The 13,938-nt window shown below is 37.2% G+C and overlaps 1 protein-coding gene across 4 annotated transcripts in view; it reads right to left on the reverse strand.

Moving 5' to 3' along the window:
• STXBP5L (syntaxin binding protein 5L) overlaps positions 1-13,938 on the reverse strand; it is a gene marked incomplete at both ends in the record, with an annotated part of 357,252 nt that overhangs the window by 295,997 nt on the left and 47,317 nt on the right. For all 4 annotated transcript variants that reach the window (XM_082655376.1, XM_082655374.1, XM_082655375.1 and 1 more), the window contains one exon: positions 12,749-12,846. In XM_082655376.1, the coding sequence (XP_082511502.1) occupies positions 12,749-12,846 (98 nt within the window). The remainder of the gene's footprint in view (positions 1-12,748; positions 12,847-13,938) is intronic.

A 13,938-nucleotide genomic window follows, 5' to 3' on the forward strand; every position in this document is an offset into this window, starting at 1 on the left:
TATTTTTGTGTATGGTATTAGGGAACACTATCAATTTTACCTGATTAAAACTTACAGATAAATCCACCCAACAATAGCAGAATACACATTCATTTCAAATGCATATTTAACATTTGTCATGATAGACCACAGACAGGGCCATAAACCAAGCTTCAATTAATTTAAAAGTATTCAGGTCATATAAAGTATATTGTCTGACCACAATTGAATTAAATTAGAAATCAATAACAGAAAGATCTCTGGAAAAATCTCTAATGTTTAGAAACTAAATAAAACACTTATAAATAACCTACACATAAAGAAAAGAAATCAAGCAGAAATTAGAAAATATTTTAAGTTAAATGGAAGGAAAAAACAACATGTTAAAATCTGGGGATGGAGAATTACAATTCTGCCAAGATGAAAGAGCCCTATTCCTCCCAGTTTCTGTCTTTCACAACTGAAAACAAAAATAAAAACCCTGCCCTGGAGATAATATTATAAACAAGTGAAAGGAAACTCTAAGGTAGAAGGGAGAAATGCCTAGGCATCTCAGGAAATGGGGAGTGACACAGCAGTGAGTTCCTTGAGTTTCCTTATTGTGTCCCATATGTCCTGGACAGGACGCTGCAGAAGTTTCCAACCCAGGACCACCAACTAGCACAAGCAAAAAATACAGACAAAAACAAAAAACAATCCAAGAAAAGGCTGTTCTCCCAGTCAAAGGACAGAGAAGAGGGTAGGCTAAAAGCAAATTGTGGCATTACCCACAATTCTAGCCAAACAATGAGAAAACCATACTCTAGCCAAACAATGAGAAAACCATACTCTTCTCATTCCCACTCCATGGGAGTTCAACAGAGCTGACTGCAGAGCTGATCTTCTACCTCATCTCACTCCCACGCTGCAGAGAGCACACTTCAACTCCCCCAGAAGGTAGTATTTAAGGTCACAAGCAGGTTGCTAATCACCCATCCCCTGCCTGGAAGAAGCAGGTAGCACTTTGTTCCACTGCCAGGTTGTATCAGTGCACTCAGCAGGATGCTGATCACCCATCTCCATACAAGCGGAGGCAGGTGGCAGCAATCCAATCCTGACACAGTAGTAGTAGTGAGTCTAAATTAGCAGTTGATCTTCCATCCCCTTACAAGCATAAGGAAAAGTTGTTCTAATTCCCCCACCAAGATAGCATCAGTGGAGTCCAGGGGCAACAAGATTGAATGAGGTAGTATAAGGTGGGGCTAGTCATCATTAGCCTTCACTCACACCCTCCTAGCGCTCCAAGTCAGCAAGGTGGTCATTCAGAACCAGAATCCTCACTTCCACCTGACAGCAACAAGACTGAACAAGGTGGGTGAAGCAGGGCTAGTCAGCAACCACACTGTATCAGAGAATCCTAGTAGGAGCTGAACCTCTATTCACATTGATGAGGCAAAACAAGGTGGTGCAGGGAGAAGTGATTGATGCTATGCTTCTTATATCTCCTGATGTCACTGGAGCACAGTGGGAAGATGAACTTCCACCCCATCCATTTTAAGTGAGGCAGTGTCAGTCACTATCCTTTTTCTGGGGGTATGTTGACAGGGCTCACCAAGTAACTGAACATGCACACCCACCTGGCACTCAAACTGCAAATGAAGAAGTAAAACTGTCACTATTTGCAGATGACATGATACTAAATGTATAACATCCTAAAGTCTCTATCAGAAAACTACTAGAACTAATAAATAAATTCAGTAAAGTTGCAGGATACAAAATTAATATACAGGCATCTGTTACATCTCTATACACTACCAGAAAGAGAAATTAAGAAGACAATCCCATTTGCAATTGCATCAAAAAGAATAAAAGATCTAGGAATAAGTTTACCCAAGGAGGTAAAACACTTATATACTGGAAACTATAAGACATTGATGGAAGAAACTGAAAACAGAAATAAATGGATAGATATACTATACTCTTGGGTGGAAGAATTAATACTGCTAAAATGTCCATACTATCCAAAGCAATCTAAAGATTCAATGCAATCCCTATCAAAATACCCATGGCATTTTTCACAGAACTAGAACAAATAATCCTAAAATTTGTACGGAACCACAGAAGACCTCAAATAGTGAAAGCAATCTTGAGAAAGAAGAGCAAAGCTGGAGGTGTCATGCTCCCTGGTTTCAGACTATATTACAAAGCTATAAGTAATCAAAACAATACGATACTGGCATAAAAGCAGACACATAAACCAATGGAACAGAATCAAGATTCCAGAAATACACCCATGCATATATGGTCAACTAATATTTGACAAGGAAGCCAAGAATACTTAATGGGGAAAAGGCAGTCTCTTCAATAAATGATGCTGGGAAAACTGGACAGCCATATGCAAAAGAATGAAGCTGGACATTATCTTACACTACACACAAAAACTAACTCAAAATGGATTAAGAACTTGAACAAAAGACCTGAAACCATAAAACTCCTAGAAGAAAATATAAGCAGTAAGCTCCTGTAAATCATTATTGGCAATGATTTTTTAGAGTTGACACCAAAAGCAAAAAAACAACAACAAAATACAAAACTAAGTGGGACTACATCAAACTAAAAAGCTCCGGCACAGCAAAGCAAACTGTCAACAAAATGAAAAAGAAACCTATCATATGGGAGAAAATATTTGCAAATCATGTCTGATAAGGGATTAATATCCAAAATATATAAAGAATTCATATGACTCAAAAGCAAAAAAACCCAAACAATTCAATTAAAAAATTGGCAGAGGAGCTGAATGGACATTTTTCCAAAGAAGATATACAGATGGCCAAGAGGTACATGAAAAGGTATTCAACATCACTAATAATCAGGGAAATGCAACTTAAAACCACAATGGGAAACCAGCTCACACCTGTTAAAATGGCTATTACCAGAAAGACAAGGAATAACAAGTGTTAGCAAGGATGTAGAGAAAAGAGAACCCTTGTGCACTGTTAGTGAGACTGTAAATTGGTGCAGGCACTATGAAAAACAGTATGGAAGTTTGCAATTGACATGTAAACACTACTATATTTAAAATAGTTAACCAACAAGGACCTACTGTATAGCACAGCGAACTCGGCTCAGTATTCTTTAATAATCAAAATGGGAAAAGAATGTGAAAAAGAATGGATACTTGCATGTGTATAACTGAATCACTGTGCTGTACACCTGAAACTAACACATCATTGTTAATCAACTATACTCCAATATAAAATAAAATAATTTTTTTAAGAATAAAATAAAATAGAACTACCATACAATCCAGCAATTCCACTTTGGGGTATTTATCAGAAGGAAATGAAAACCTAACTTAAAAAGATATCTATACTCCCATATTCATTGCAGCATTATTTACAATAGCCAAGATATGGAAACAGCCTAAGTGTCCAATGATGGATGAATAGACAAAGAAATGTGGTATACATAGAGAACAGAGTGTTATTCAGCCATATTAAAAGAATGAAATCTAGCCATTTGTGATAACATGGATGGACACTAAAGGCAAATGCTGACTGAAATAAGTCAGACAGAGAAAGACAAATACTGTACAATCTCATTTGTAGTGGAATCTAAAAAACAAACAAACAGAAATACTGAACACGTAGATATAGAGAACAGATTGGTGGTTGCCAAAGGTGGGAGGTGTGGGGTGGGCAGAATCAATGAAGGTGGTCAAAAGGTCAAACTTCCATTGTAAAACAAATAAGATCTGAGGACATAATGCATAGCGTGGTGATTATAGTTAATAATACTCTATTGTATATTTGAAAGTTACTAAGAGAGTAGATCTTTAAAGTTCTCATCAGAAGAAAAAAAATGTTTGTAACTATGTGTGGTGATGCATGTTAACTAGACTTATTGTGGTGATTATTTCACAATATGTACAGATACCAAATCATTATGTTGTACACCTGAACTTAAGATAATGTTATATGTCAATTACACCTCAATAAAAAAAGAAAGAAAATGATCCAGCAATATGCTGTATACAATAAACTCACTTCAAGTACAATGATCCAGCAATATGCTGTATACAATAAACTCACTTCAAGTACAATGACATAAATTTACAGTAAAAGAATGGAAATAGATATAACATGTAAACATTAACTTGTTTTTAAAAAGTAGGAGTGGTTATACTAAGATCACATAAAGTCAATTATAGAGCAAAGAGAATTACTGGAGATAAGTAAAGACATTACATAATGGTAAAGGGATCAATCCATGGAAGATATAACAATCCTAAATGTGTGCACACCAAACCACAGAGTCTCAAAATACAGAAAGCAAAAACTAATGAAGTTAGAAAGAGATAAATATATCCAAAATTAGAGTCTGGAGAACTAATTCACTCTACTTTCAGGATTTGACAGGAATTTTCAGACAAAAAATTAGCAAGAATATGGAACTCAACAACACAATCAACCAACAATATCTAGTTGACAAATAGAAAACATTCCACTCAACAAGAAAAGAATGCACATGTTTTTCCATAGTCCATAGAGTATCCACCAAGACAGATCATATCCTAGGCCACAAAACAAATCTTAACAAATTTAAAAGAACTGAAATCATAAAGAGTGTGTTTTCTGACCATAATGATATCAAAACTAAAAATCAATAACAAGAAAACTTCCAAACAGTTGCCAATTAATTAAAATACTTCTAAGTAACTGATGGTTCAAAGGAGTCTCAAAGGCAATTTTTAAAACTACATATGATTGAATGAAAATTCAAATGCACATATCAAAATCTGTGGAATCCAGTTAAAGCCATGCTGAGAGGAGAATTAATAACACTAAATGTATACCTTAGAAAAGAGAAAGGGAACAAATCAGTAACGTAGGTTCCTACTTCAAAAAACTAGGAAAAAAGAGCAAAATAATCTCAAAGAAAAGTAAAGAAAGTAAATAATAAAGATAATTCAGAAAAAAATTGAAAAGAATAAAACAGAGAAAAATCAATTAAACAAAAGCGTAGCTCCTCAAAAACAAAAAATCAGTAAAATTTAAAAACCACTAGTAAGACTACAAACTATGCAAATTTAACAAGATAAAAGAGAAAGCTAAAATAGTCCTAAAACTAATTTTTAAAAGTGAATCTGTAATAAAAAAAATCTCACAATCTCTAGGCCCAGGTACTCTCATTAGAAAACTCTTCCAAACACTTAAAGAATTAACACCAATTTTATACAAACTATTACAGAAAACAGAAGCAGAGGGAACACTTTTCAATTCATTTTATGAACCCAGTATTACCCTAATACCGAAAGCAGATAAAGACAATAGAAATAAAAAGTTAACTCAAAATGGAACCTGTATTTAAATATAAAATGTTTAACTATAAAATTTTTAGAAAAAAATGAAAGAAAATAATTAAGATCCAAGGTTAGACAAAGAGTTCTAAAAGGTGATTCCAAAAGAGCACATGCCAGTCTCTGGTGTCCGAGCTGATAGCCATGGGTCACGCCCATCTCTGGAGCTCATTTAGGCGGTGCTCTGCCTTCTGTGGGCAGACAGGGAAGGAATCCCCTCTCCTCACGCACCCCAAAACAAAGGTCTCTTGCCTCTTAGGCAGGTCCAGAGTTTTTCCTGGACTCCCTCCCGGCTAGCTGTAGTGCACTAGCCCCCTTCAGGCTGTGTTCATGCAGCCAACCCCAGTCCTATCCCTGGGGTCTGACCTCTGAAGCCCTAGCCTCAGCTCCCAGCACCTATAAAGGAAAAACTGATAAACTGAACTCTGAAAGGCCCTGTTAAGAGGGTGAAAAGACAAGTTAAAGACGAAGAAGACAAATATCATATTATCACTTATATGTGGAATCTAAAATATGATACAAATGAATTTATTTACAAAACAGAAACAGACTCACAGACATAGAAAACAAACATGGTTACCAAAGGGGAAAAGAGAGAGAGGGATAAATTAGGAGTTTGGGATTAGCAGATATAAACTAGTATATATAAAATAGATAAACAAGGGACCTTCAAGATGGCGGAGGAGTAAGACGTGACGATCACCTTCCTACCCACAAATATATCAGAAATACATCTACATGTGGAAGAACTCCTGTAGAACACCTACTGAATGCTGGCAGAAGACCTCAGACTTCCCAAAAGGCAAGAAAATCCCCACGTACCTGGGTAGGGCAAAAGAAAAAAAGAAGTTAACAGAGACAAAAGAATAGGGATGGGACCTGCACCTCTGGGAGGGAGCTGTGAAGGAGGAAAAGTTTCCACTCAATAGGAAACCCCTTCACTGGCGGAGACAGGGAGTGGGCGGGGGAAGCTCCAGAGCCACGGAGGAGTGGGCAGCAACAGGGGTGCAGAGGGCGAAGCAGAGAGATTCCAACACAAAGGATCAGTGCCGGCCAGCACTCACCACCCTGAGAAATTTGTCTGTTCACCCACCGGGGCGGGTGGGGGCTGGGAGCTGAGACTCGGGCTTTGGAAGTCAGACCCCAGGAAGAGGACTGGGGTTGGCTGCATGAATACAGCCTGAAGGGGGCTAGTGCACCACAGCTAGCTGGGAGGGAGTCCAGGAAAAACTCTGAACCAGCCTAAGAGGCAAGAGACCATTGTTTCAGGGTGTGCGAGGAGAGGGGATTCCTTCCCTGTCTGCCCACAGAAGGCAGAGCACCACCTAAACAAGCTCCAGACATGGGCATGAGCTGCAGCTATCAGCTCAGACACCAGAGACTGGCATGAAACACTAACACTGCTGCTGCAGCCATCAAGAATCCTGTGGGCAAGCACAGATCACTATCTACATGCCCTCCCCACCCACCCACTCTCCGGGAGCCTGTGCAGCCTGCCACTGCCAGGGTCCCATGATCCAGGGACAAATTTCCCAGGAGAACACACGGCACGCCTCAGGCTGTTGAAGTGTCACAGTGGCCTCTGCTGCTGCAGGCTCACCCCGCATTCCAATTATAATAACCATACCCCTCCCTCCAAACTGCATGAGTGAGTCAGAGCCCCCTAATCAGCTGGTGCTTTAACCCCATCTTGTCTGGGTGGGAATAGAAGCCTGAGGGCAACCTATACACAGAGGTGGGGCCCAAACCAAAGCTGAACCCCAGGAGCTGTGGGAACAAAGAAGAGAAAGGGAAATTTCTCCATGCAGCCTCAGGAGCAGTGGATTAAATGTCCCCAATCAACTTGAGGTACGCTGCATCTGTGGAATACCTGAATAAACAACAAATCAACCCAAAATTGAGGCAGTGGACTTTGGTAGCAACTGCAGACTTGGGGTTTGCTGTCTGTGACTGACTTGTTTCTGATTTTGATGTTTATCTCAGTATAGTTTTAAGCGCTTGTTACCATTAGTGGATTTTTTTTTATTGGTTTGGTTGCTCTCTTCTTTTTTCATTACTTTTTTTTTATTTTAATAATTTTTAATGTTAAGTTTATTTCTTTATTTATTATTAATTATTATATTTCTCTTTTTTTCTTCCTTTTCTTCTGAGTCGTGTGGCTGACAGGATCTTGGTACTCCAGGCTGGTGTCAGGCCTGAGCTTCTGAGATGGGAGAGCTGCGTTCAGGACATTGGACCGCCAGAGACCTCGAGCCCCATGTAATATCAATCGGCGAGAGCTCTCCCAGAGATCTCCATCTCAGCACTAAGACCCAGCTCCACCCAATGGCAGGCAAGCTCCAGTGCTGGACGCCCCATGGCAAACAACTACCAAGACAGGAACACAACCCCACCCATTAGCAGCGAGGATGCCTAAACTAATACTAAGTTCACAGACACTGCAAAACACACCACTGGATTCAGCACTGCCCACCAGAAAGACAATATCCAGCCACAGCCACCAGGACACAGTCACCAGTGTCCTCCACCAGGAAGCCTACACAAGCCACTGAACCAACCTTACCCATTGGGGGCAGACACCAAAAACAACGGGAACTACAAATCTGCAGCCTGTGAAAGGAGACTCCAAACACAGTAAGTTAAGCAAAATGAGAAGACAGAAAATAGGCAACAGATGAGGGAGCAAGGTAAAAAACAACCAGACCAAACAAATGAGAGGAAATAGGCAGTCTACCTGAAAAAGAATTCAGAGTAATGATAGTAAAGATAATACAAAATCTTGGAAATAGAATGGAGAAAATACAAGAAATGTTTAACAAGGATGTAGGAGAACTAAAGAGCAAAGAAACAATGATGAACAACACAATAAATGAAATTTAAAATTCTCTAGAAGGGGGCTTCCCAGGTGCCGCAGTGGCTGAGAGTCCGCCTGCCAATGCAGGGGACATGGGTTCGTGCCCCAGTCCGAGAAGATCCCACATGCCACGGAGAGGCTGGGCCCGTGAGCCATGGCCGCTGGGCCTGTGTGTCCAGAGCCTGTACTCTGCAATGGGAGAGGCCACAACAGTAAGAGGCCCGTGTACAACAACAACAACAACAACAACAAAAAATTCTCTAGAAGGTTTCAATAGCAGAATAACTGAGGCAGAAGAACGGATAGGTAACCTGGAAGATAAAATAGTGGAAATAACTACTGCAGAGCAGAATAAAGAAAAAAAGAATGAAAAGAATTGAGGACAGTCTCAGAGACCTCTGGGACAACATTAAATGCACCAACATTCGAATTATAGGGGTTCCAGAAGAAGAAGAGAAAAAGAAAGGGACTGAGAAAATATTTGAAGAGATTATAGTTGAAAATTTCCTTAACATGGGAAAGGAAATACTCAATGAAGTCCAGAAAGCACAGAGAGTCTCATACAGGATAAATCCAAGGAGAAACACACCAAGACACAAATTAATCAAACTATCAAAATTAAATACAAAGAAAGAATATTAAAAACAGCAAGGGAAAAACAACAAATAACATACAAGGGAATCCCCATAAGGTTAACAGCTGATCTTTCAGCAGAAACTCTGCAAGCCAGAGGAAGTGGCAGGACATATTTTAAGTGATGAAAGGGAAAAATCTACAAAAAAGATTAGCCAGCAAGGATGCCATTCAGATTCGATGGAGAAATTAAAACCTTTACAAATAAGCAAAAGTTAAGGGAATTCAGCACCACCAAACCAGCTTTACAACAAATGCTAAAGGAACTTCTCTAGGCAGGAAACACAAGAGAAGGAAAAGACCTACAGAAACAAAGCCAAAACAATTAAGAAACTGGTAATAGGAACATACATATAAATAATTACCTAAAATGTAAATGAATTAAATGCTCCAACCAAAAGACATAGACAGGCTAAATGGATACAAAAACAAGACCCATATATATGTTGTCTACAAGAGACCCACTTCAGACCTAGGGACACATACAGACTGAAAGTGAGGGGATGGAAAAAGATATTCCATGCAAATGGAAATCAAAAGAAAGCTGGAGTAGCAATTCTCATATCAGACAAAAAAGACTTTAAAATAAAGACTATTACAAGAAACAAAGAAAGACACTACATAATGATCAAGGGATCAATCAAAGAAGATATAACAAATGCAAATATTTATGCACCCAGCACAGGAGTACCTCAGTACATAAGGCAAATGCTAACAGCCATAAAAGGGGAAATTGACAGAAACACAATAATAGTAGGGGATTTTAACGTCCCACTTTCACCAATGGACAGATCATCCAAAATAAAAATAAATAAGGACACACAAGCTTTAAATGACACATTAAACAAGATGGACTTAATTGATATTTATAGGACATTCCATCCAAAAACAACAGAACACACTTTCTTCTCAAGTGCTTATGGAACATTCTCCAGGATAGACCATATCTTGGGTCACAAGTTAAGCCTTTGTAAATTTAAGAAAATTGATATCATATCAATTATCTTTCCTGACCACAACGCTATGAGACTAGATATCAATTACAGGAAAAAAAATGTAAAAAATACAAACACATGGAGGCTAAACAATACGCTACTAAATAACCAAGTGATCACTGAAGAAATCAGAGAGGAAATCAAAAATATCTAGAAACAAATGACAATGAAAACACAATGACTCAAAATCTATGTGATGCAGCAAAAGCAGTTCTAAGACGGAAGTTTATAGCAATACGATCCTACCTCAAGAAACAAGAACAATCTCAAACAACCTAACCTTATTCCTAAAGCAATTAGAGAAGAACAAAAAAAAAACCAAAGTTGGCAGAAGGAAAGAAATCATAAATGAGAGCAAAAAAAAAATAAATAAATAAATGAAGGAAACAATAGCAAAGATCAAGAAAACAAAAAGCTGGTTCTTTGAGAAGATAAACAAAATTGATAAACCATTAGCCAGACTCATCAAGAAAAAAGGGAGAAGACTCAAATCAACAGAATTAGAAATGAAAAAGAAGTGAAAACTGACAGTGCAGAAATACATAAAGGTTTGTGACCACCTAGAGGGGTGGGATAGGGAGGGTGGGGGGAGACACAAGAGGGAGGATATATGGGGATATATGTATATGTATGGCCGATTCACTTTGCTATAAAGCAGAAACTAACACACCATTGTAGAGCAATTATACGCCAATAATGATGTTTTTTTTAAAAAAAAGAAATACATAGAATCATGAGAGATTACTACAAGCAACTATATGCCAGTAAAATGGACAACCTGGAAGAAATAGACAAATTTGTAGAAAAGCACAACCTTCCGAAATTGAACCAGGAAGAAACAGAAAATATAAACAGACCAATCACAAGCACTGAAATTGAAACTGCGATTAAAAATCTTCAAACAAAAGCCCAGGACCAGATGGCTTCACAGGCAAATTCTATCAAACATTTAGAGAAGAGCTAACACCTATCCTTCTCAAACTCTTCCAAAAAATAGTAGAGGGAGGAACACTCCCAAACTCATTCTACGAGGCCACCACCCTGATACCAAAACGAGACAAAGATGTCACAAAAAAAGAAAACTACAGACCAATATCCCTAATGAACATAGATGCAAAAACCCTCAACAAAATACTAGCAAACAGAATCCAACAACACATTAAAACGATCATACACCATGATCAAGTGGGGTTTATCCCAGGAATGCAATGATTCTTCAATATACGCAATTCAATCAATGTGATACACCACAATAACAAACTGAAGGATAAAAGCCATATGATTATCTCAATAGGTGCAGAAAAAGCTTTCGACAAAATTCAACACCCATTTATGATAAAAACTCTCCAGAAAGTAGGCATAGAGGGAACTTACCTCAACATAATAAATGCCATATATGACAAACCCACAGCCAACATCATTCTCAATGGTGAAAAACTGAAACCATTTCCTCTAAAATCAGGAACAAGACAAGGATGTCCACTGTCACCACTATTATTCAACATAGTTTTGGAAGTTTTAGCCACAGCAATCAGAGAAGAAAAAGAAATAAAAGGAATACAAATCGAAAAAGAAGAAGTAAAATTGTCACTGTTTGCAGATGATGTACATTATGTAGAGAATCCTAAAGATGCTACCAGAAAACTACTAGAGCTAATCAATGAATTTAGTAAAGTAGCAGGATACAAAATTAATGCACAGAAATCTCTTGCATTCCTATACACTAATGATGAAAAATATGAAAGAGAAATTAAAGAAACACTCCCATTTACCACTGCAACAAAAAGAATAAAATACCTAGGGATTAACCTACCTAAGGATACAAAAGACCTGTATGCAGAAAACTATAAGACACTGATGAAAGAAATTAAAGATGATACCAACAGATGCAGAGATATACCATGTTCTTGAATTGGAAGAATCAATATTGTGAAAATGACTCTACTACCCAAAGCAATCTACAGATTCAATGCAATCCCTATCAAACTACCAATGGCATTTTCCACAGAACTAGAACAAAAAATTTCGCTATTTGTATAGAAACACAAAAGACCCCGCATAGCCAAAGCAGTCTTGAGAAAGAAAAACGGAGCTGGAGGAATCAGGCTCCCTGACTTCAGACTAAACTACAAAGCTACAGTAATCAAGACAGTATGGTACTGGCACAAAAACAGAAATATTGATCAATGGAACAGGAGAGAAAGCCCAGAGATAAACACATGCACATAGGGTCACCTTATCTTTGATAAAGGAGGCAAGAATATACAATGTAGAAAATACAGCCTCTTCAATAAGTGGTGCTGGGAAAACTGGACAGCTACATGTAAAAGAATGAAATTAGGACACTTCCTAACACCATACACCAAAATAAACTCAAAATGGATTAAAGACCTAAATGTAAGGCCAGACACTATAAAACTTTTAGAGGAAAACATTTACAGAAACGGGATGACACTAAAACAAAATTTGGGAGGAAATTCACAGCCCTACAGGCATATATTAGAAAAGAAGAAAGTTCTCAAATCTGTGACTTCAGTTTCCACCTTAAAACACTAGAAAAAGATAAAATGAAACCCAAAATTAATCAAAAGAGGGGAAATAAAAAAAATCAAACCAGGAATCAATGAAATAAAATATAGGAAAACAATACAGAAAAGCAATGAAACCAAAAGTTGGTTCTTATGAAAATCAGTGCAGCTGATAAGCTTCTAGCCAGACTAATCAGGAAAAAGTAGAAGACACAAATCACCAATATCAGGGATTTTAAAAGGAGCATCAATACTTATCTCACAGACATTAAATATATGCCAGTAAATTTGATGATGTGGGTTACTCATTGCTAAAGAAACAGTAAACTTTATTTGGTCATAAATATTTCACTTACCTAAATATTTAAGGAAATGTAATTCGTATTAATATAGCAAATAATGAACCAAAAAATAAGGATACATTCGTATAGCACCAGTTCTCGTCCCAATAGCCAAGATTTTCTGAACTGGATCAAAGGCTAATGCTGTGGGCTGATAAGGAAAACCATGCCGAACTGTCTGAAAGAGAGAAAACAGTGAAAATAGTCATCAGGGAAATAAAAATTAAAATCACAACAAGATACCACTATCCAACCACCAGAATGACTAAAATAATTATTTATTTTTTAAAAACTACTACCAAGTATTGTTGGTAGAAGTGTAAAATGACACAACCACTTTAGAAAAATGTGCTGTAGTTCTTTAAAAACTAAACATATATCTGTCCTATGACCTAGAAATTCCACTCCTGTGTATGTACCCAAGGAAATGAAGAGCATATACCCACATAATAATTTGTATATGTCCTAACAGCTTTATACATAACAACCTAGAAACAGCCCAGGTGACAATCAACAAGAGAATTCAAAAACAAAACTGTGGTATATGCATACAATAGAATACTACTCAACAATTAAAAGATAAACTAATGACAGAAGCCAAAACATGGATGATTCTCAAATATATTATGCTAAGTAAAAGAAGCAATACACAAAGAGTACATATAGTATGATTACATTTATATTAAATTCTAAACAAGTAAAACTAACCTATGGTGAAAAAAATCAGAACAGTGGTTGATTTGAGGAGAACTGACTGGAAGGGGTATGAAGGAACTTTATTTTGACAAGGTTTGAATTACAAACATGTATACTTTAGTCAAAACTCATCAAACAGTACAATAAAATTGTGACAACATATAAATACATATATGAGTGTTCCAGTATAATTCTTTCAACTCCTCTGTATGTTTGAAAGCTTTCATAATAACACAGCGGGAAAGAAAGGAAAGAAAATATAAAGAGTTCATAATATCACAAAAGAGATAAGACTAACATGTAAAAAAGGAATATGCAATATTAGACAGGAGCTAATTTCAATATGAAATGTGCTATAACTTTTCCAAAAAAATAGAGGACCCACATAGGTCAGGATAAAAGGGATTCTATACCTTGTTCAGCCACATATTTAGTGCTCCAAAAACTATTTTTAATGGAAATATCTTTATAATAAAATATGGCTTTTGTAAACATTTGAAGATGAAAAGATTAACTATAGCATGTAGTTTATCTAAAACTCATTCCCCAGAGAAAACACGGTAAGGAGTTTATT

Source organism: Grampus griseus (genome assembly GCF_964374135.1).
Source record: "Grampus griseus genome assembly, chromosome: 5".
NCBI lineage: Eukaryota > Metazoa > Chordata > Mammalia > Artiodactyla > Delphinidae > Grampus > Grampus griseus.